At 32.1% G+C, this 22054-nt stretch overlaps 1 protein-coding gene across 2 annotated transcripts in view; it reads right to left on the bottom strand.

Annotated features, from left to right (window-relative positions):
* Nucleotides 1-20062, bottom strand: part of LOC129913636 (GATA-binding factor C) — a 79122-nt gene extending 59060 nt beyond the window's left edge. For both annotated transcript variants that reach the window (XM_055992403.1, XM_055992402.1), the window contains exon 1: nt 19638-20062. In XM_055992403.1, the coding sequence (XP_055848378.1) occupies nt 19638-19866 (229 nt within the window). In that variant the 5' untranslated portion in view covers nt 19867-20062. The remainder of the gene's footprint in view (nt 1-19637) is intronic.
* Nucleotides 20063-22054: the final 1992 nt, after the last annotated feature.

The raw sequence follows: 22054 nt of genomic DNA, 5'->3' as shown, positions 1-22054 counted from the left end.
GCATCAGGTACATACAAACTCTTTCGAATTTCTCGAATACAATATTAATTTGATGTCTCAGGACAAAGCTAAGGACACATTAATAACACATATAATGCCGCTGCACACAGGCCAATTGAACATGACTTTTTGTGTGTGCATCAAGCCAACAAATCGTATGCAGAGAATAATACACCAACACCGCATATCACAGTGCCGGCCGGCCGGCCGGCAGCAGGCCGGTTAACAACAACACATCGAACAGGTAGATCCGAACGAATAAAAAAAAGTTCAACAAAAATTACTTGACACTGTGCCGTCCACTGTTGTGATTTGTCATTTTAATATTACGTTCTTAATTTTATTGTGGTTGGCCCTCCTCGTGGCAGGCACAAAACAGCATCACACACATTATACTTGCCACCGCCACGCTCGCTAGCGAGCTCGCACTGCCACTGACACTGCAACCGCCACCGCCGCCGCAGGGGTACCAAACAGCTAACAATATCAAATGTGGCAGCGTTCATTAATTTTACACGCGCGTACTCTGTGTGTGCAAACCCATGATAGTCGAGTCGCATTCGTCTGGGCACAATCCGTCGCATGTGCAAAAATTTCGATGCGTTTCTATATTATATTTATGTAGTTGGTAGGGGTACCTACTCTTAATGAAGTCACAGTGGCACAAAGTGTACAATAAATTGACAAATCGTCAGTAATTTCTTTTGCATTCGCTTGCTTGCACCCTCGAAAAGCTATTTGCAACAAAATACACCAACAAAATTTGCATCCTTTTATACAAATGAAATGAATTTCAACTCTCGCATATCATGATGCATCCTTTTCTGTGGACTCTGTCCGTCCATGGAGTGTAAATAAAATTTTAACAAGAAATTTGCTTAGAAATGATTTTCATTTCGATATATCAATTCGATTGCTCAATTTTGTGCTATTTCGCGTCTGTCTGTCTCTGTTTTGTGTTGTAGTCAAGCACCCACATTTATTAAACTACATGTCCACTGCATATGGATATCCTAGAGGAGGATACTCTGCCATTTGGTGGATTTCAATTGATGGTGATTTGATATTAATTCGGTTTGTGCGATGTTCATCGCTGCCGATGTCGATGAGGGAAATTAGTGAAATTAGGCACAAACACAAATTGACAAATTAGGAAATTTCTAAAATTTCTGTATAATGATCATTTATGTCACAGCTGGAAAATTGGTTGAAACGAGGTGACATATTGACACAAATTGGCCTGACTTTGTATATTTCTTCTAAATGAATGAATGAAATTTGGTATAATCAGTTTTTTTTTTTTTAAAGCAGGAACATTAGTAAAAAAAACATTGCTGAGCACTGTTCATTAAACTTTTCTTAAGTAAAAAATGTTGTAAGCAAATACTTTTTTAAAGCAGGGAGTGTGTTTCTACATAAAATACATTATTGTCTGTACTTTAAACTATGCGCTTACAAAGTTGGAGTAAAATTTTTAGACGAGTGATCCGAAAATATCAACAAATTACCATTTTTTCCAATAATAATAATAAAATGAATGAATGAAATGTGGTATAATCATCTTTTAAAAAAAACAGGAATTTTAGTAAAAAAAAAACTGCTGAGCACTGTTGATTAAACTTTTCTTTAGTAAAAAAAAAGTTGTAAGCAAATGCTTTTTTAAGGCAGGGAGTGCTTTTCTACACAAAATACATTTATTTCTGTACTTTAAACTACGCGCTTACAAAGTGTGAGTACAGTTTTTGGACGTACGTTCCCTTTTTTCCAGTAATCACCAATACCATAGTTCGGTCAAAATGAAAAATTTTAATGTAGAATTTTAGCAATCACTTTGACTATCACACATATGAAATTTGACAAACCAAAAAAACGTTTGATATCTCCAACATGAAAAAGGCATAACCTGAAAATTATATCAAATTTCGTCCAATTCGTCTGCGGAAGTATCAAACCAAAAATGCTGTCGATTTTAACGTCATAATGACAGTAGTTCCCCATCAACATCTACATTACCCCATTATCTGCCCCCCTTCTATAATAAGTGACAGAAATTATACATTTCAGTTCAACTTTGTTAATTGTTCTGCCTCTGCAAGATCCATCTGTCGGATTAAATTGTAATTTTGTTAAACAAAATAATTCGGCGGCGGCAGTGTGTTTGTAACCCATGTTCTTGTCGTCACCCGCTCGAATCGATTTGAGAAAACAAAAAAAAAACAAAAATCAATTGGTAGCATTCGTGGTGTTGTTGCAACCTATAAATGTGCTTCACACTATCAACGAATCACATCTTATAAAAATAGTCTCTCTGACAGAGACTCTGAATAAAAAAAAAAAAGAAAAAAAAACAGGGGTCAACTTTGTGTTGTTGCTAGCAATTAAAAACAAATAAACTCGCAATCGGACCTGTTCAAAGACAAAAAAAAAAAAAAAAAAACGGGGAGTAGGGTTTTGATATATCAGAAAAAGTCTAATTACATTCTATATAATCGTATCAAACTGATCACTTCGTCTACTTAAAAACCAATTCGTATAGAGTATCTATCTATTCTAAATAAACTAACGACTTTTATTGCCTCCGAATGCTTTTAACGATTCGAGAGTAGTTTTTATTAGCTCTTAGATTTATTGTTTCGCTTTTTTTTTTCCTTTTTTCGATATAAAATTATTTCTTTTTTGAAGAAGAAAAAGACTTTCTCCATCTTCCTTGTAATTTTGATGCCTCAAAAAAAAAAAAAAAAACAAAGAAGTCCGAAAAAACAGAGACATTGTATTCCAAAAGATTCATTTGTAGAATACCAATAAAACACATCATTAAAGCAATAAAAACCCCTCCGAATTGAAAACACAAATAAAATACATAATCAAAATAGGTAAAAAAAATCACAATGTGATGGTCAAAATCGCATAAAAAAGATAAACCATCTCACAATTCAAGCCAAAAAAAAGTAACTTTTGTTTCTCCTGTCTACACACACTTTTCCAAATTTAATTACCCCCTCAAACAAAAAAAAAAACTATTACTACCATTTTCTTTCATCACCCCGCTCAACACAGTTTTGATGTGTCCCCGTATTGTATTTACCTCCTTTTATTGTTATATGACCATTATAGAAGCTTTTTTTTTTGGCAAACCCTAGATTCAAACCACGCGAGAGTTGTACCTAATGGAAATGGTCAAAAAACTGTATTATTTTTTAATGTCTATGTGGTGATGATTTTTTGACGTGTAATGTATACAAATAAAGGTGTGTTGTTGGTAGTGTTTTTTTAAACAATTTGGGTCGGTTTTTGCTTTGGCCTTTCAAACAACTAACTCATTTGAAATGATTTATTTAAATAAATTTAATTAATTGGTTTAGATACTTTTTTTGTGTGTTTTTCTTTGGAGAAATTAACATACAAAAACTTTTTTATGTTTAAAGAAAAGAATCACTTTACGTAGAACGCTTCTGGGAATTTTTTATGAGAGACAATAAAAACACGATTAAGAAATTAGGTTTTGTGATTTTTTATGAGATGATTTTATTATTATTATTATTTGTTAAAATAGAACAATTACAACATAAAAGTAGATACAAGCGAAGTTAGTCTGAAATTCTTTGCAAATATATTTGAGTTTTTTTTCAACATTTCTCGAAAAAGACTTAATCAATTTTGATAAAATTTTATATTTGTGATTCTCAAAGTAATTACTTAAAAACTGCATTTAAAGGTTTTTGTTTTAGCAGAATTATGGTATTGGTGATTTCTGACAAATTCATCAATTTTCTACTAATTCGGAAATTGATACAACAATGTTAGTAAAATTTTGTGAGCGATGAGACATTGAACAAAAATGTCACAAAAAAAAAAATAACTGAAGAAATCAAAACGAAAATCCATTATTTCGGACATAAAACTTTTACTTCGTTAATTATTAAGAACACATTCAATTGGCTTTAATTTCACTAATTCTTCATGAATTCTTATCTGCTTAACCGGCAGTGGTAACACACTGAAAATAAACGAAAGAAATGGTGAATTAAACCTCATCTAAAACGGTTAGACAGCTTTTATAACGCTGTTTTTTAGTCTTTTCAACTTTTCTTGAAAACTACTTCATTTGCTATATTGCATTTAAAGCTTTTCATTTTGATAGAATTATGTTATTAGAGTTTTTTGGAAAAATGAATAGTTTGTTGATATTTTCGGATCTTTCTGTACTGGGCATCTAAAAATTTTACAGAAACTTTCTCAACGCATAGTTTAAACTACAGAAATCAAAGCATTATGTGTAGAAAAGATCTCCCTGCCTCTAATAAGTATTATAAGTATTTGCTTGCAACGTTTAGCGACAATAATATGTACTGTACCGAATGGGTGAGTCTTAGTTCTTCAAGTATTTTTCGGTTTTTACCATACTTCAATCGATTTTTGAACTAAAAAAAAGTAGTGATTAGCTTATCAATATCGTGGCTCTTGCTATTGGTTCAGTTTTGACAGCTTTTTTTCATCAGGCAATTCCCGAAAACGAGGTTTTTCGTTCCAATTTTTTTTTTTTTTTTTTTTAAACTTTTGATATTTTCTTCCCCTTCGTCAATTTATTTATATATGTACATACCCTCACTATTTATTTATTTCTCGATTTAGTTTTTTGAGGCTGAGTGTAAGCGTTTGCAAATTCGTTTGTTTGATCGCTTCTTAAGTATAATATATAAACAACTTTTCCATCATCTTTAATGGTAGAAATTTTCGAGTTTTTAAGTTTTCTTGAAAACGGGTAAAACGATATTTATAAAATTTCATATTCAAGATATCCTTACAAATATCTATAAAACTACATTCAAGGATTTTCGTTCTGACGCAATTTTGGTATTGGTGTTTTTTGGCAATGTACCTATTTTGTTCTACTAGTGTTAAACTCTTAATTTCTTAGATATTTCCACTTATCTCCAGTTGATTTCATTTCACTTTTACTGCCCAAAAGGATAAAATTCTCGATTCGCAAGTTAAAGGAAAAACTTTGCAAAAGAAATCTTGATACTCGCAGAAAAAAAGGAACAAAACTTTTACCATTGACAGCTTCGATCGATTGTTTTTTTTTTTTTGGATTTCCACAAATAAATTTAATACAAAATCTTTCACTTCGATAGCTTTTGTTCCTAACTTTCCCATCAATTTATTAGAAGAAAAAATTCAGTTAGCAATAAAAATTGCGAAACATCGCATTTAGCTAATTAATTTATGTTCTTTGTTGTTATTTAATATTATGAACACATTCCACACCTCTCAATTTCATTTCTATATCTGGTAAGTGAAAATCACGTTTTTATTTAATAACAAATTGCACAATCTCTCACTCCGATGGCGGTGGTGCTGACAATCCTAATTTGTCAAATTACAAAAAAAGAAACAAAAACAGACAACATCACCTCTGATGAGCAGCAGTCTCAACTCCATCAGAAACAACAGCAACATCTCCAAACTTAATTACAAACAAAAAAAAAAACCTCAAGAAGCCGCCAAGCCAAAATAAAAAAAAAAAAAACATGTTTATTAATTACATTAATCAGCATTAATTAAAACAAGAAAACAAAAAGCTTTATTTGGCTTCACGCTTTTATTTGGCCAAAAATCTATGTCCATCTGGTGCTCTGTGCTGTGCTTGACTTTCAATCACCACCAATTAATCATGGGTTCATATACATGCTCCGTGGTAATTAAAAGTGTTCCTTAAATAAAAAAAAAACAAAGAAGAATAAAAAAAAAAAATCAAATTTTGGCACGCATTTCTAATGAGACACGAATGAGTGTATTCAGCTCGAAATAGTCATGCAAATTAATCGTTTGACGTTTGATTTTTTTTACAAACAAAAAATGCCGCTCAATAGATACGACCGACGACAGTGCGTTGACAAGTCAGGCACATTATCTACTCACTGCTGATGAGCCAGCACCGATTTCAATTCGATCAAAGTAAATTCGCCTCAAAATTCCGCGATGAGCAGGAGGGTGTTCAAAGTGAGTTAGAGATGAAAAGATAACGACGGAACGCACCGGAGAAGTTAGATTTAGAAAAACAAAAAAAAAAAAGTAAATACGCGGGAAACACTCCTCAAAAACCGCCCACTTTGTTCGCAGATAGGTATTTTTTTTTTTTTCTAAAGTGTCATCAAGTGACGGCGAATTTGATGACAGCCATTGCGAGAGATGTCAGTGATTGTCGGGAGTCGGCGGTGTTGCCGCCGCTTTTCAACTTCGACTTGGGACTTGGACTCCCTGCCATCACCTCTCTCTATAGGTAGTAACATATCGATGATGGCTGCAAAATTAGAATTCAAAAGTTGTTGCGCAGTCGGTGCTATTAAGGTGACACCTTATTCGTCGTTGAATTCAACCATCGTACACACAGAGACGAGAGAATCCAACAACTTGCCTGGCTTTGGCTTTGGAGATTGCCTGATGCGATGCGTGATGTGGTCATTGCGAAATTCAACAAACGTTCTACGTGTCATTGTGCGACGCTACACTCTGCTGGCTGGCTGAGACTGTTTTTTTGTATCGCGCCACAACACGCGGGACAAGTTTATTTTGTCCCAGAGCGCATATAGTAGCAGCTGGTTGCTACACACTATTCTACTTGAGGGACTTAATTGGTTGGCATGATGTTGGTTGATGAGCCCCAAAGGGAAGAGAAGGCGCGCTTGCTGCTGCATCGCGCACAGAAGCTTCAAAATAAATACAAGCAACAGCGCCACAGAGATTCCCCTTTTGGGGGAGATATAATATAAATTGAACGAGGCAAACTAATAATTATGTCATTTAGTGAAACAATGAGTACACAACGCGCGAGCGGTCTTTGCGAAAATATAAAAAAGCCGGCGCATCAGACCACCACCGCAACATGTGTGCAGCTGTGGTTTGCGCCACACAGCTAATCAACCAGGCCCCCTGGCCCAAAACAAACAAAAAACGAAAAATAAGAAAACAAATTCTAATTAAAACGTCTTCAATGCGTCGGTCGGTCTTCAGTCGGGGGCATCATTCAGGCGTTTTTGTGAAGGATTCGCATTGTTTTGCTTATTAGATTTTGCGAGGGGGTATGAAATGGTGGCAGCAATTAGGCGTGGCACCATCAGCATTCTATATTTGCAAAATAAAACAAAATCAACAAGTGGTGTTGAAAGAGTGACCGCCATCCACCGCCACCGCCACCGCCGACGACGACGATGCGTACGCATAAATGTCTCGTCAGACACAAGTCCGCAGGTCTTCTCTAAGCGCATATATAGAGTGCGCTGGATCAATGATGATGATGATGATGCTTCATACCATCATCATCGCATATCAGCAGTGCGCGCACTTTGTCAATCTAAAGTGAGGATCGCTGGTCTCTTCCAGGAATTTGGGTCATAATTAATGTAGCATGCTTGCTTGCAGCGATAAATGAATGTGGAATGTGCTGGCTGCTGCTGCTAGAGCTAGTATGTTGTGGTATGAATGCAACGCACTAAAACGCCTACCAAAACTTATGCACCACAATGTTATAAGAGAATTTCTTGAATAAAACGCATGACTCGACAGGGTTGTTATATGCATTTAAATGTCAAAAATTTAGAATTTGAATGTGGGAAACGTCAAATCACCTGTCAAAAACTGTTATGACAAATGTTGCCTGGGTCAAGCCTCTAAACATAAGCCTCCTAACATAAGTTGAAATTGCTTTCATTGAACGTGTATAAATTCAGAATTTTTAAAGTGGCGCCCAACAAATGAGTCAAAACTGTTATACTCTGAAATTGAGAATTCTTATAGTGGCACCCAACACAGGAGTCAAAACTATTATACTCTGTGGAAATTGAGAATTTTTAGAGTGGCTTTCAACTAAGGAGTCAAAACTATTATACACAGTGGAAATTGAGAATTTTTAAAGTGGCGCCCAACAAAAAAATCAAAACTATTATACTCTGTGGAAACTGAGAAATTTTAAAGTGGCGCCCAACAAATGAGTAAAAACTGTTATACTCTGTAGAAATCTACTAGGTAAGGCCCCTTCCAAGGATCAATGGTTTCGACACATCATCACTTTGACTCTAGACACCTTTATACATCAGTTTAGCACATCCAAAATTGTATAACAACCCTGGTATTGTAACAAAAAATTCATCAATCATTGCAATCAAACAGCACAATCGTTATTCTTTTTGGCCAGGTGTTTTATATGTAGAGAGATAGATACTTTGGGGAGGTTTAAACTTACGCATTTATGTATATTATAGTTTGTCACATTGATCTGAACGCGCATCGACGACGACCGACGCAACGCATGGTGAACGGTCAAGCGTTTTTCAAGAAAATTCCATCATCGACCCCATGCCGAGTTGCTTTCGATGAGTTTTTTTTGGTTTTGGCCGCGATGGTTCACCAAAAGGTGTGTGCGCACATTCATAACCTCTTAGCATAGCCCCATCAAGCGCGCGCTCTCCAATGATTTGTATGCGTCCATTCCGTTCCGTTTGTCCGTTTGTTCAGCGTTCTGGGTTGTGTGGTGGGCTGTGTGTTTTCACGTGAATTACCCAACTATTACACATACGTTATTGTGTCTCTCGACACAACAACGACGACGACGTTTGTTATTTTCCAGTGATTTCTCAGAGTCTATTTATGTTGTAGAGGTAATAAAAACATTTCATTTTTTCCCCAAGACCCAAACAAAAAAAATACAAAAAAATAAAGCTAGTGCGGAACAAGAGTATATAAAAATAGGTGCTCGTATACCATAGACACAGTGGAGGTTTTCCACAGAAATTGTTCCACCTCTCCACTCTCCAAGAGTGCTCTAGCACAGCAACATTGCTCCATACCACTCGTCTATGGAAATTTATTACCAGAGGCTTCAGCAGCAGCTCTATAAAACCAGCTTCACCTGGCTTGGCCCACTATAGTGATGTTGTTGCTTTTAGCTGTGGCTGCTGTTGTTACTGCTGGTTGATACACTTGCATTTATACACACAGAGTTTTTGTAGTGATGATGGTGCGTTGGGGACTAATGTTGTCTTTTGTCAGGCCAGTTGAAAGCTTTAAGAGTAAAATAGTAAGATGGAAACTTCTTCACATGTGACCAAGAGCCATGGTATACAAGGAACACTTAACAATGTATAAAACCTTCTTCTAGTAACAATTTTTTTTTTTATTTTTTTTGTTAATTTCAGGAACGTTTGCAAAATCAGTTCCGTTGCATGGTACATGAACATATAACGCAGAGGGTCGTCCTTCAGCAAATCTATGGTCTTTTTTCTCTCACTCTCTCTCTCTCTTTTATTTCCCCTGACCATGTGTTCATGGATGCGTGTTATTAACTCGTTCATTGCCACTGTTGCGTCGTCGTTGTTGTTAAGCTTGTTCAGGGTGACAATTTTTAATTGTTGAAAGATTACGACAGATATCTCTTCTTTTTTTTAATTAGAAATATTTGTTTGTTTGTGTTTTAGTTGAAGTTCCTCAGGGTTGGGTACTAGGGCCTATTCTTTTTCTTTAATAATGTACTAAATTATTAAATTGAACAGAGTGTTTGTAATTTATTTGAAGTTCCTCAGGGAAGTGAGGTGGGGCCTGTTTTTTCTTATATTTTATTTGAAGTTCCTCAGAGTTCAGTACTAGGCCCTGTTCTTTTTCTTTAAAACATGTAAATCATAAAAATAAACAGAGCTTTGAATTTTATGGATAAATCCTGAGAAAGAATGACGTCTTTATGACAATTTTACGCAATCTAATCCATGAGAACTTTTTTCCAACTTCCAAAATCAATAAAAACCAAAAAATTTGTACGTGTGGAAACCATTTTATGTGTTTTTAAAAGAAACATTTTCTGGTTCAAAACATCAAATAAATACCCAATTTGACTAACAATCAGGTTTAATAGTCTATTGAATAGACCCTTTTGGATGGAACAAATTCGTTCAAGAGTTTTTATTAGCGATTATGATTCCTTGGCATACAAGAATACTCCACCCAAAAGTGCTACTAAATCCATTGGTGCATTTCTGAGAAAACGGCAACACTGGTCGGTTTTCAGTTTTTTTGATTTAACTCGAAAACCAAGCCTGACTTTGAAATGGTTCAAAGACACTTTTCATAGCAAATTAAATTTTCTGTCAAGTTAAGATGGTTAAAAAATTTTAAAAATTATTTTTGTCTAAAATTCTAACCTAAAATCAAAGAAAAAAAAGTTAAAAAATTGACAATTTTATTTTTTTTTACTAAATCAAGGGGCATTTTGTGTATGTAGCCGGGACGTCCAAACTTTGTACTAATGAAATAAAGTAGAGGTAAAATCCTTTGATAATATGCAATTTTTAATTTTTTTTGTCAAGAAACAACTTAAATGTACCTATTCAAAAATTAGCACTTTTTCTAAATTTTTGACTTTTTTAGTTAAAAGCAAGTTTTTAAAACTCGATAAAATCATATTAATTGGTAACTTTTAGACTTTTAAAGTAAACATACTTCGAGGGATTGATTTAATATAAACTAAATATGACAAACAAAAAAATTTATTTGCATCCTTATGGCCTTTTGTGCAATTTTGTGTAAGTGCATTTTTATAAATTCGGGTCGAATGGATGGACGGAGAGCCATTAGCTTTGGTCTATTGCATAGAAGAACATTTAATACCAACTCTTTTACTGTTTTCAATGGCCTGAAAAACAATTCTTGTAAAATCCGCGACCAACGAAAAGTTTCTCTTGAAAAACGAAAAAAATACTCTAATGAGTTTGAAACAAAATAGCTCAGGGAAATTAGTAAATCAAATTGCACTTTTCGCGGGACAAATTTTTTTCATGGAACGTATTTAGGTGAATGTCCTTATCGTAAAAGTGAATTTTTTCGGATGATAAGATATCGGGAACAGCCGCCATCTTGGAAAAGAGGTCGGTGCCGTTTTTATTTTATAACTCCATTTTTACTCATTTAAACCAAAAATGTCCGAGGGTAGACTTATTATCAATTAAATTATCTAAAAAATGATATACAAATGAATTCCGTGAGTTAGTTAAATTCAATTTTATAGTCGGTCAAAGTCCGGGTTCTTCTCGCAAGGTTAAGACAATATGACATTTTTTCAAATATCTGAAGAACTTTTGATTTGTTGGGGATTTTCTTAAAGTATGAATTATAGCACTTTGAATTATCTATGAAATGAGCCCTTTATCGTTACTGTAACCAACATAATGTATAAGCCATCTAACGTCGAAGTTCACATTCTACTATCCAAAAGTGAGAAAATAACAAGTTTTCTTCTATTAGACCGAGCAAATTTTTGAAGTGGAGGTATAACCAAAATATAAGTAAACAGTTTTTTAACTATATTCGTCTAAATATTGAATTCAAAGTTTGAAATCTTTAATGTTAACCTTTATATGGTTTTCGAGGTTTGAAATGAAGTGAATTTTCCAATTAATGTGAATAAGCTCAAGTGACACTATTTAAAATTCTAAATATTAGAACTGATGCCCTGTCATTTTTCCTAAACATGAACACCTCAATCTCAGCATTACGATAAGTATAACTCAAGATATGAGGTGTGTAAGCCGTTATGTTTTCGAGACTATTGTGTTTAATTTTTGATTGTTTATTTGAACTATTGAAATCCCAAATATGTTCAGTTAAAAAATCGTATATCATGACTTCGACGTTTGGTTGCCTCTACAATGTGATGGTTACAAAAACAATAAAGGGTTCATTTCATAGATAATTAAAAGTGCTATAATTCATTCTTTAAGAAAATCCCAAACAAATCAAAAGTTCTTCAGATATTTGAAAAAATGTCATATTGTCTTAACCTTGCGAGAAGAACCCGGACTTTGACCGACTATAAAATTGAATTTAACTAACTCACGGAATTCATTTGTATATCATTTTTTAGATAATTTAATTGATAATAAGTCTACCCTCGGACATTTTTGGTTTAAATGAGTAAAAATGGAGTTATAAAATAAAAACGGCACCGACCTCTTTTCCAAGATGGCGGCTGTTCCCGATATCTTATCATCCGAAAAAATTCACTTTTACGATAAGGACATTCACCTAAATACGTTCCATGAAAAAAATTTGTCCCGCGAAAAGTGCAATTTGATTTACTAATTTCCCTGAGCTATTTTGTTTCAAACTCATTAGAGTATTTTTTTCGTTTTTCAAGAGAAACTTTTCGTTGGTCGCGGATTTTACAAGAATTGTTTTTCAGGCCATTGAAAACAGTAAAAGAGTTGGTATTAAATGTTCTTCTATGCAATAGACCAAAGCTAATGGCTCTCCGTCCATCCATTCGACCCGAATTTATAAAAATGCACTTACACAAAATTGCACAAAAGGCCATAAGGATGCAAATAAATTTTTTTGTTTGTCATATTTAGTTTATATTAAATCAATCCCTCGAAGTATGTTTACTTTAAAAGTCTAAAAGTTACCAATTAATATGATTTTATCGAGTTTTAAAAACTTGCTTTTAACTAAAAAAGTCAAAAATTTAGAAAAAGTGCTAATTTTTGAATAGGTACATTTAAGTTGTTTCTTGACAAAAAAAATTAAAAATTGCATATTATCAAAGGATTTTACCTCTACTTTATTTCATTAGTACAAAGTTTGGACGTCCCGGCTACATACACAAAATGCCCCTTGATTTAGTAAAAAAAAATAAAATTGTCAATTTTTTAACTTTTTTTTCTTTGATTTTAGGTTAGAATTTTAGACAAAAATAATTTTTAAAATTTTTTAACCATCTTAACTTGACAGAAAATTTAATTTGCTATGAAAAGTGTCTTTGAACCATTTCAAAGTCAGGCTTGGTTTTCGAGTTAAATCAAAAAAACTGAAAACCGACCAGTGTTGCCGTTTTCTCAGAAATGCACCAATGGATTTAGTAGCACTTTTGGGTGGAGTATTCTTGTATGCCAAGGAATCATAATCGCCAATAAAAAGTCTTGAACGTATTTGTTCTATTTTTGCTCTGGAGCTCGGGTCTATTTAATAGACTATAAATCTACTGCATGTTGATGATGATGATGATGGGCAATATATGGCTGCGAGAATACATCACAAAACTACAATTCGATTGGTCATTTATTTGACATTAATCGTAATTATACACACAAACAAAATAGAAATTGTGTGTTCTGGACAGCGAACACAAGAGAAATATAGGTAGTCAGTGATGCGTGTCACGTGGTTAAGCAGGAACATTATACTGATAGATCTTCTGTGGTTTTGTATAAACAAAAAGTACACACGCACACACACACGAATGGAATAGATCTTATAGTTTTTCATGCGTTACTGATGCTTGTTTAACCTGTCAATGGCCGATAAAGGTTTTATAATCGCTATTTAAATTGTCATAGGAAATTTTGGAAATGACGTAAGGCTATGGGCCTACGGGTTCATAAATGCCATTTATTTGACATTTAAGATTATTTTCCTTATCAAAAATAATAATTTTTCGAGCAGAAGAGTTAAATGGCGCCCAACGAAGGACTCCGAACTTGAAATAAGCTGTTTATAAGTCCAAACAACTCACTGTTTCTTGAGTACCATTGCTTTAAAAATATTCAAAAAGACCGAATAAGTTAAGTCAGATTAAGAAATTAAAAGTGGCGCCCAACGAAGGACTTACCTTGGATTATCTTTCAAATTAATAAACCTAGAACCTTAAGATATATGTTTTGAGGTAGTTTTTATTAAAAAAGAAATAAGTCTTCAAAATAGTGGCTCAATCTGCAATAAAAGAATTAAATGGCGCCCAACAAATGACTCAAAAGGTAACAAACATTTTCCAAGTAACCCACTTTATTAATTAAAGAAGGATTTGCTCAAAATTACAAACAAAGGTCACAACATAAGTGTATGTATGATTGTTCTCTTAAACTTTTTGACATACTTTCGAAACAAAACACTATAACAAATTCCACTCGAAAAAAGAAAACAAAAGTAAAAACACCACGAAATTGATGCTCAATTTTTGTATACATAGTTTTGTGACTATCGAATTGAATTTGAAGAATGAGAGTTCGTGTATAAATATACCGAGATTGACTGGCATGTCATATTCTCGTGTGTGTGGGGGAGAAAAAAAAAAGAACAAACTGTCAAAATGACGAATCAACAATAGAAAAAAAGAAAACAAGAAAAATACTGGTGATTGTGCTTTTTTTTGCAGATTATTTTTTTCTTGTATTTTCTGTTTAGTCTAAGAGCGCAATCCTCTTGAACAATATAATCAGAAGAAGTAAAAAAAGTACAATCGTTTGACGTTTTATATTGAATGAACGCCTTATATCCCACAACGAGAAAGAAGTCTGAGAATAAAAAATAAATAAAAAAAAGAAACTTGCAATAACTCCTCGAAAAGAAAATTCTTCCATCTCTTCAATGTCGATTTGTGGTATGGAAGAAGTAAGTGTGTACTGGTGTAGTGTGGTGTGCATGTTTGACAACAATGGAAGCAGGATATAAAAATAAAAAATGAAGAAAAAAGTGAAGGTACTTTGAAGAAAAATAGGTATTTGAATTGGCAGGAGGCGGGATATTTGTTTGTGTTTTTTTTATGTTTTGGATATTTTATTACATATTTGTCTTTAAATTACAAAGAAATATGTCAAATACTTAATAAACTTGAAGCTGTATAGAAAATGATAGTTGCTAACCGTACAAAAACCACCCGGATAATACATTAATATATTATCCGAACACTCAGTCACCCAAGACAATCAAATTTAACAATTTTTTCAACTTTTCAAATCATTTAGTCTTTATCCGGGACAATATTAGACATTTTTAATAAAAAATATCACATTTAGGAACCACAAACAAAAGAGTTTAGCAAAGAATTTCGTTTCGGATAAGTATTAAATGTTATCCAGTGATTTTTACGTTCTTAAATTTATTTCTAGTGACAATTTATTGAATGACTTGAAACAATATAACATGGTTATACTCTGTCCGGATAAGAGACTATGATTCTCAAATGAGCTATTTTTTTCAGGTGAGGTAGAATCAACCTTTAAAAACTGGTGTAAGACATCCGGATAACGTAAAGGTAATATTAAATTTGTAGTAGGTATTAAAAATAAAAGTCATTAACTGTAGAAAAACAGCTCGGATAATACATATACGTATTATCCAAACACACAATCACCCAATACAATCAAAGTTAACAATTGTTTTAACGTTTTCAAATCATTTGAACTTTATCCGCGAAAATATTTCAAACTTTTAGAAATAAATTCACATTTACAAACCTCAAAATTCCAGTGACTTGTACGTGCTTCAATTTTTAAATAATTTCTAGTCAAAGTCTTTCAATCACTTTGAAATAATATTAAAAAGTCGAAAAGTTTCGGGAAAGGGGATTATGGCCCTCAAATGAAATGTTCTCTTCGGGTTAAGGTAGAATCAAGTGTTTAAAACTCATGCAAAATATCCGGATAATGTTAGAGTTGCATAAAATTTACAATATTCAGGTTTAAAAAAAATAAGAAAAAAGTTTTTACAAGAAATATTGCGTCATAGGATCCACAGAAATACCTTGAACTCGGATAACTCGGAAATCTTCCCTGTATTAAAGAAAAGGAAGCAATTCGGAGACTTTATGGGAAAAATCTATTCGTAAACAATTATACCGGCGGATATTTGTTTTGGATGACGAAAATTATTTTTATGTTTTAAAGGTTTTGCAAATTATTATCCATCTTCATTAAATTTAACAAAAAGCTCTGATGAAGCATTTTGAACTCATTAAAAAAAAATGGATACAAACTGGTTAAAGTAGAATCCTTTGAAATGAAGAATTCATTTACTTTAAAATGGCGGATATTTGTTTCGGATAATACAATTTTTTATTCAAGCTTAATTCTTGTCATCCTAAAACTTAACTAGTAAACAATTCTGTATGGAATAATAATAAGTTCATGAGTTTTTGCTGAGAATATAGATATAACTTTCCGGATAAAAAAAAATTATATCCGCAATCAAAGTATCAAAGAACACAAAATTAGGAATGTTGTTACTCCAGATAAATTTTATTCATCGATAACATTTTTTTGACACATCAAAACATTTATCATTCGATATAAAGTTAAAATTGAATGAGTCAACTTTTTTATCCGAAGTGTTAATGTCAAAAAAAACAATCCAGTTTTCATCTTTATGTTGGCAGAAATTAAAATTATTTCTTAATAAAACAAAAAGTTGTGTAAAAGCGCGTGTCAAACGTGCCCCAAATTATGATATAGGTACATCCACGACGCGACGCGACGGCAGCGTAGGTCGCGTCTTTTAAAAGTCATAGTTGTAGGTACTTTTTTTACGACTTTTTCGCAGTCCATACTTCAAAAAGTTATTACTTTTTATATTTTTTTTACAACCATGATTATTGTGGGCTTAAATAAAAAAAAAAACTTTACAAGAAAAAAACAGAACTTTTTTACGATGAACTGACAGGTCATACACAAGAAAAAAAAAATAAAGCACAAAAAAAAATAGCACATTATGTGTATGTACAGTAAAACCTACGCTTGATAAAAAAAAAAAATCATGAAGCAAAAAAAAAAATGGTTGAATGCGAGTATTTACCCAATGGGGCGACTATTTCTGCCCACCCACCCACAGTGAGTAAAATTGTTACTTTGTATGTAGCAGCAGACCTGTAATTTAACGTGTTCATTTTTTTTTTTTTTTTTTTTTTTTTCATTTCGAAACGCCTTGAGCCATCTCATAAATCTTTGAATAGACATGAAAATTACAAATGACAAAGTGAATAGAAAATGAAAATTGTCGGCATTTTCTAGTCAGATATACATTTACACAGATACTCCACCCCCAATCATGTATATTGAGTTGTGCGATCCTATTTTTGTGTTGGAGAGTTTAGACGAAATAAGGAGTTTTTTTTTTTTTTTATATCGGTTGTGTATATATTTAAGAGGGGTGCCCTTGCAGAAACCCAGGGACGTAATTTATATACAAAACAGAAGATACACAAACACACGCAAATATCTAATACATTTTTGTATCGATTTTTATTTACCTATACTATTGGCGGTATAGGCATATTATTTTTGTATTTTTGTAAAGGGTGTGAGCCTCGGGTAAGAATGCCATTAAAATCGCATTAGGCTCGAAACATAGAAAAACAAAAAAACTTAAATATAAAAATGGGAAATCGAAAAACAACAAATAAATGCACGACCAACGGTCGTTGTGACGGCCGGTATTTGTTTGGTAATATTTTTCTGGGTAGGTTTTCTATAATTCTTGCTTTAAAAACTGGCTGCACACCCTTAAAGCGCACCCTTGAATAGGCGATTTATTTTAGTTCTTTTTTTTTGTTGATTTTTTGAATAAAAAGGGAAGAAGAATATCGAAATGGTGTCTGTGGTTTTATTTTTTTATAACAGAACAGAAGAAGCTATATGGCATGTTTAAAACCGAATTCAGCAAAAAAAAAATCTAAAAATATACAAATTTATTCTGCTTGTCAAAATGGCAGTTCAGCTCAATTCGCCATTTTTAACAAAATATTTTTGTATACATAAATACAAAAAAAAAAATATCTTGGGGTTGATGCATTAACTTTTACAAGAAATAGGAATATTGGCGCCCAACGAATGACTCCGAAAGTTGGAATGTGTAGCAAATAAGTCCTAAGCAACTCTTTCTTCTTTTAATAACTAAATAACGAAAAATGGCGCCCAACGACGGACTCCGAACATTGGATTATCTGTTTAAATAGTTTTTATTACCTACAAAAGTCATAAGTTAAATCAATTATGATAGGATTTTCGAGAAAAAAATAAATTGGCACCCAACGAATGACACCAAAGCAAAGGTTACAAAAATGTTCCTAAGCAACTTACTTTATTAATTAAAGAAGGATTTGTCCCACTCAAGCTTTGTATGACTTTTTAACAAAATAAGAAAGCTTCATCAAAGTTGTTTTTTCTGTAAATCGCAACTTTTACTTTTAAAAATTGAAATATTTAATAAATACCATTCAGGAATAGAAAATAATAAGCTTTTGTGTAGACAAATTAAAAGAAATCAATCTGTTTTTCATTCAATTTGTCTCTGTTTTAAAGTTTTTTTAACATCCCTGAGATAGAATATCATATTTCTCTCACACAATCAACTATGGATATCAAAAAATTATATTTGTTCGTTGGGTGACCAATGATATAGTGATGGAAAATTATGTATGTATTTTTGTGTGTTTTCTATCAAAAGGTGTTGGAAAGTTGATAGCTTTTTATTTTATGTGTGATGTTGTTTGTTTATTCGATTTCATTATTTTGATCAATCCGAATTTTAAATTGACTAATAAATCAAATCTTCAATTTCATTTTCAGTAAATCATAAAAATTTTGAATTGAAATTTATGACAAATGGTTATATTGTGTAAAACAATAGTTTGAGGTTTTCTTTTAATACAAAAGAAATGCTTTGAAATAATATGGATGGATATCGTTTTTAGTTGAAACTTTTTTTAATTAATTTGATCAAAGGAAGTAAGAGCTCATATTTAGATGTGAAAATTATGAGCTCTAGTAGATATGTATGTAGATTTAAGTGTCCGGATAACACGTTAAGGTATTATCCGAACACCCAAAAACACAAAAAAACATCAAATTAAACAACATTTTTTACTTTTTGAAATAATTTAAACTTATCCGGGAAATTATTTCTCATTTTTCTAACAGAATTAGTGTGTGCTTAATGAATTTGAAACTGTTTTCAATATTATAGCTGTTAGCTGGATATAAAGAGCTCGGATAATACCTTTACATATTATCCGAACACTCAATTACAAAAGAAAATAAAATTTACCAATTGTTTTTACTTTTTAAAATAATTTTTGTAAGAGTAAGTTTTAAAACTCGTTATCTCGATAACAGTCGATAAATTGGTAATTCTGTCAAGATTCGACAGAAAATTCCAATGGGAACTATTAAACTTTTATTGAAAAAAGACTTTTTTGTTAAAATCTATCCCACATAAATCTGAAATGCAAAAATTACAATTTTCTGAGAATATTTTTTTCAGTTTGACAAAAATCGCAAAGAAATCGAATGTGTCCCTGAACTCGATACCCATCCATTGTTTGATATCGATGTTGATATATTGGTTATAATATTGATCATTTTATGAGAAAATTAATACGAAAAAAGTGAACTCAATTTTATAACTCGAAAGTATAATTTGTGAATAATTGTTATCGACAATCGATAGCTTCTTTACTGTTTTTAGGTTAAACAAAACATACAATTTGTAGTTGTAGATCTTTGTCAAGGCTTCGACATAAATGTATTATAAACATAAACAAAATCTCTTTTCAAATTTGAATTTTGTGTAACAATTACTTTCAATAAAATAATTCACCTTTAGGGGTATTTTGCAACTAAATATCGATCAAACTATCGATTTTGTTTGAATTGTTTGATCTAAATTTATTATGACAGTTGGATATAGGTTTTTATTTCAATAAACAAAACTTAACCTTTTGTTTCTTTTGTCACAGAAATTTAAGTCTAGAAATATTATTTTTCGATTAATATCGATTAATCGATAACAAAAATATAAAATATCAAAAAAAAAATAAGACTTACCATGTGTTGGATGATAGCCAGTTGAATAATATCTTCTATGATGACTGCTACTTTCTAATGCATAAAATGCTCCCATATCAGATGCATCCAAACCGCCCGATGTACCGCTGGATAAGCCCTGATGGGCAGCACTGCCGCCCACCCCTAGGCCATTGACATTTGGTGAGCCACCTAGCCGCGGATTCTCGTACCAACTGCGAGCAGCTTCCGCTGTTGAGGTCATATCCATTTCGAGAATAATTTTGAATGATTTTTATTTAAACCACTTGTAGCACGAAAAATTGATTTTTTTTAATAAAAATATAAAACAAAAAAACACACAGAATAATGTGTTTTTTTGTTAAAAAGTTGTTTTTTTTTGTATTTTGTCACAGTTTTTGTTTTTATTTTTTCACTTTTATTAGAAATTTTTTTTTTTTTTTTTTTTTTTTTGTCTTAGGATTTATTTTTTTTTTATTAAGTGTTTAATATTCCAATTGTTACCTGAAATTGTAAAAAAAAACAAAAACAAATATTATTTTATTCGGTGTTTTTTGTCTCAATTTTAGTTTTCACTTTGCACAGATTAAATTTGATTTTGAAATAATATTGAAGAGTGTGTTTATCAAGATTCGGTAAAAGCAACAGGCCTTAAAAGGACTATGTCTTGCTTCCTTTACCACTAAAAAGTTTAAAGGATTAAATCGTTGTAAGAATCAGGAATCTACCCTTAAGAACAGGACCTCATACATTGATAAAGACTGTTAAAGAAGCATTTAACAATCATTTTCCAGCTAAAGTCTCGTCGTTGAAATGTCAAAAATGGTTGTTTATGGCAGCATAACTTTTATAATACTCAATCGATTTTATCAAAACTTGGTGGAAATATGTAACACGCTTTCAGGATGAACATAGGCTATTTTGATTTTTTTTATAATTTTTACTTTATATTAAAAAATATTAAAAATGTCTGTTTGTGACCTTATAAAATCTATACTATTCAATAGATGTTATTAAAACTTGGTGGGGATATATATTAAACTCCGACGTTGAACATAGGCTACTTTTAATTCATTATTTAGTGCTTTTACACAGTAAAAATAAAATTTTAAATATAAAAGTTTTACGAACATAACGAACTATAACTTCTTCGATAAAAATCACCCACGAAACTGTTGTAGATCCAATGACAATTGATTGACTAAAAGCAACAAATAAAAAAAAAACTCTGGCCTTATTTTTTTACAGAGATAAAAATAAAATCAAAAATATGAAACAAAAAAAATTAATTATCAGTAGAAGAGAAACAACCACAAAAAAAAAATAATATAAAATATCATTATCAGTGTTACTAGAAGTTATATTTCGTGCTGGCGATAACGCCCCGAAATAAAAAAAAATCAAAGTAAGTAATGAAAAATGACTTACTAAACACACAAACAAGCAGTGTTTAATGTCGATTGATGATCAGGTACAACACCTTTAAAAAAAAAAAAGATGAAAATTGATTTCCCACACACCTTACGACACAATTATTGTGCCCTATAGGTAATCAAGGACTTATCACAACTATCGAACCAAAATAGGAAAAATTGATTTTATTTTGTGGAATACCTGTGGTTTTTCACACTAAACACTTAGATAAGTGTTGTTGTAAAGGTACGGTATGAAGTTGCAATGAAACAAACAAACAAATAATAATGAAGAAAAGGATACTGTTCTCAAAGTCTCTCAAGTGTGCGGTAGGTTGTTGTCTCGAATAAACACAAAAAGATTGTTGGCGCCCGCAGAGGTGTTTTTACTACCCGCATTGTATTCACTTTTTTTTTTTTGGTGACACTATTTTTTTTTTTGTATTTTTATTTGGGTTTTCTGTATATAGTTTTGCTGATTGAGTTTTGATGGGCGAAATGATTAATGGAATGATGATTAGCAGCAGTATATTCGAGTATTATGGTGGGTATATTGAATTAAACACTCTCAGCCAGTGACAACACCGGCACCAACACGAAGAGTAAATTCAAAAGATTTATTGAGATACTGAGATTGCAAAAAAAAAAAAGAATAATAATAATAATAAAGGACCCATGCAAGCTGCAAATTGGGTCTTGTTATATTTGACAATGTCTTGTTTGACTCTTTTTTGGGTTTATTGTTGAAGAGTTTATTATTTGTATTCTTATAAGGTAGTCTGGGGATCGTGTTTTGGTTCTTTTTGTCATAACAAACATTATAATTATTGATTATTTTGTTTCAATTTTATTGATAGTAGAAATGCAATTTAAATTCAATTAGATGAATTGTTGAAATGCTAGAAATGTTAATATTGAGAAGAGAAATTAAAAGGCTTATAAGCAAAAGCCAACGCTGACAATTCGTCGTTCAATTAAAAATAAATGTCAAATCGATAGAGATTTAATGTAGGAACCGTGTTAAAC

Source organism: Episyrphus balteatus, chromosome 3 (genome assembly GCF_945859705.1).
Source record: "Episyrphus balteatus chromosome 3, idEpiBalt1.1, whole genome shotgun sequence".
NCBI classification, from domain to species: domain Eukaryota; kingdom Metazoa; phylum Arthropoda; class Insecta; order Diptera; family Syrphidae; genus Episyrphus; species Episyrphus balteatus.
The sequence above is the reverse complement of the archived record's forward strand: the minus strand, read 5'-3'. Positions and strand labels throughout refer to the sequence as shown.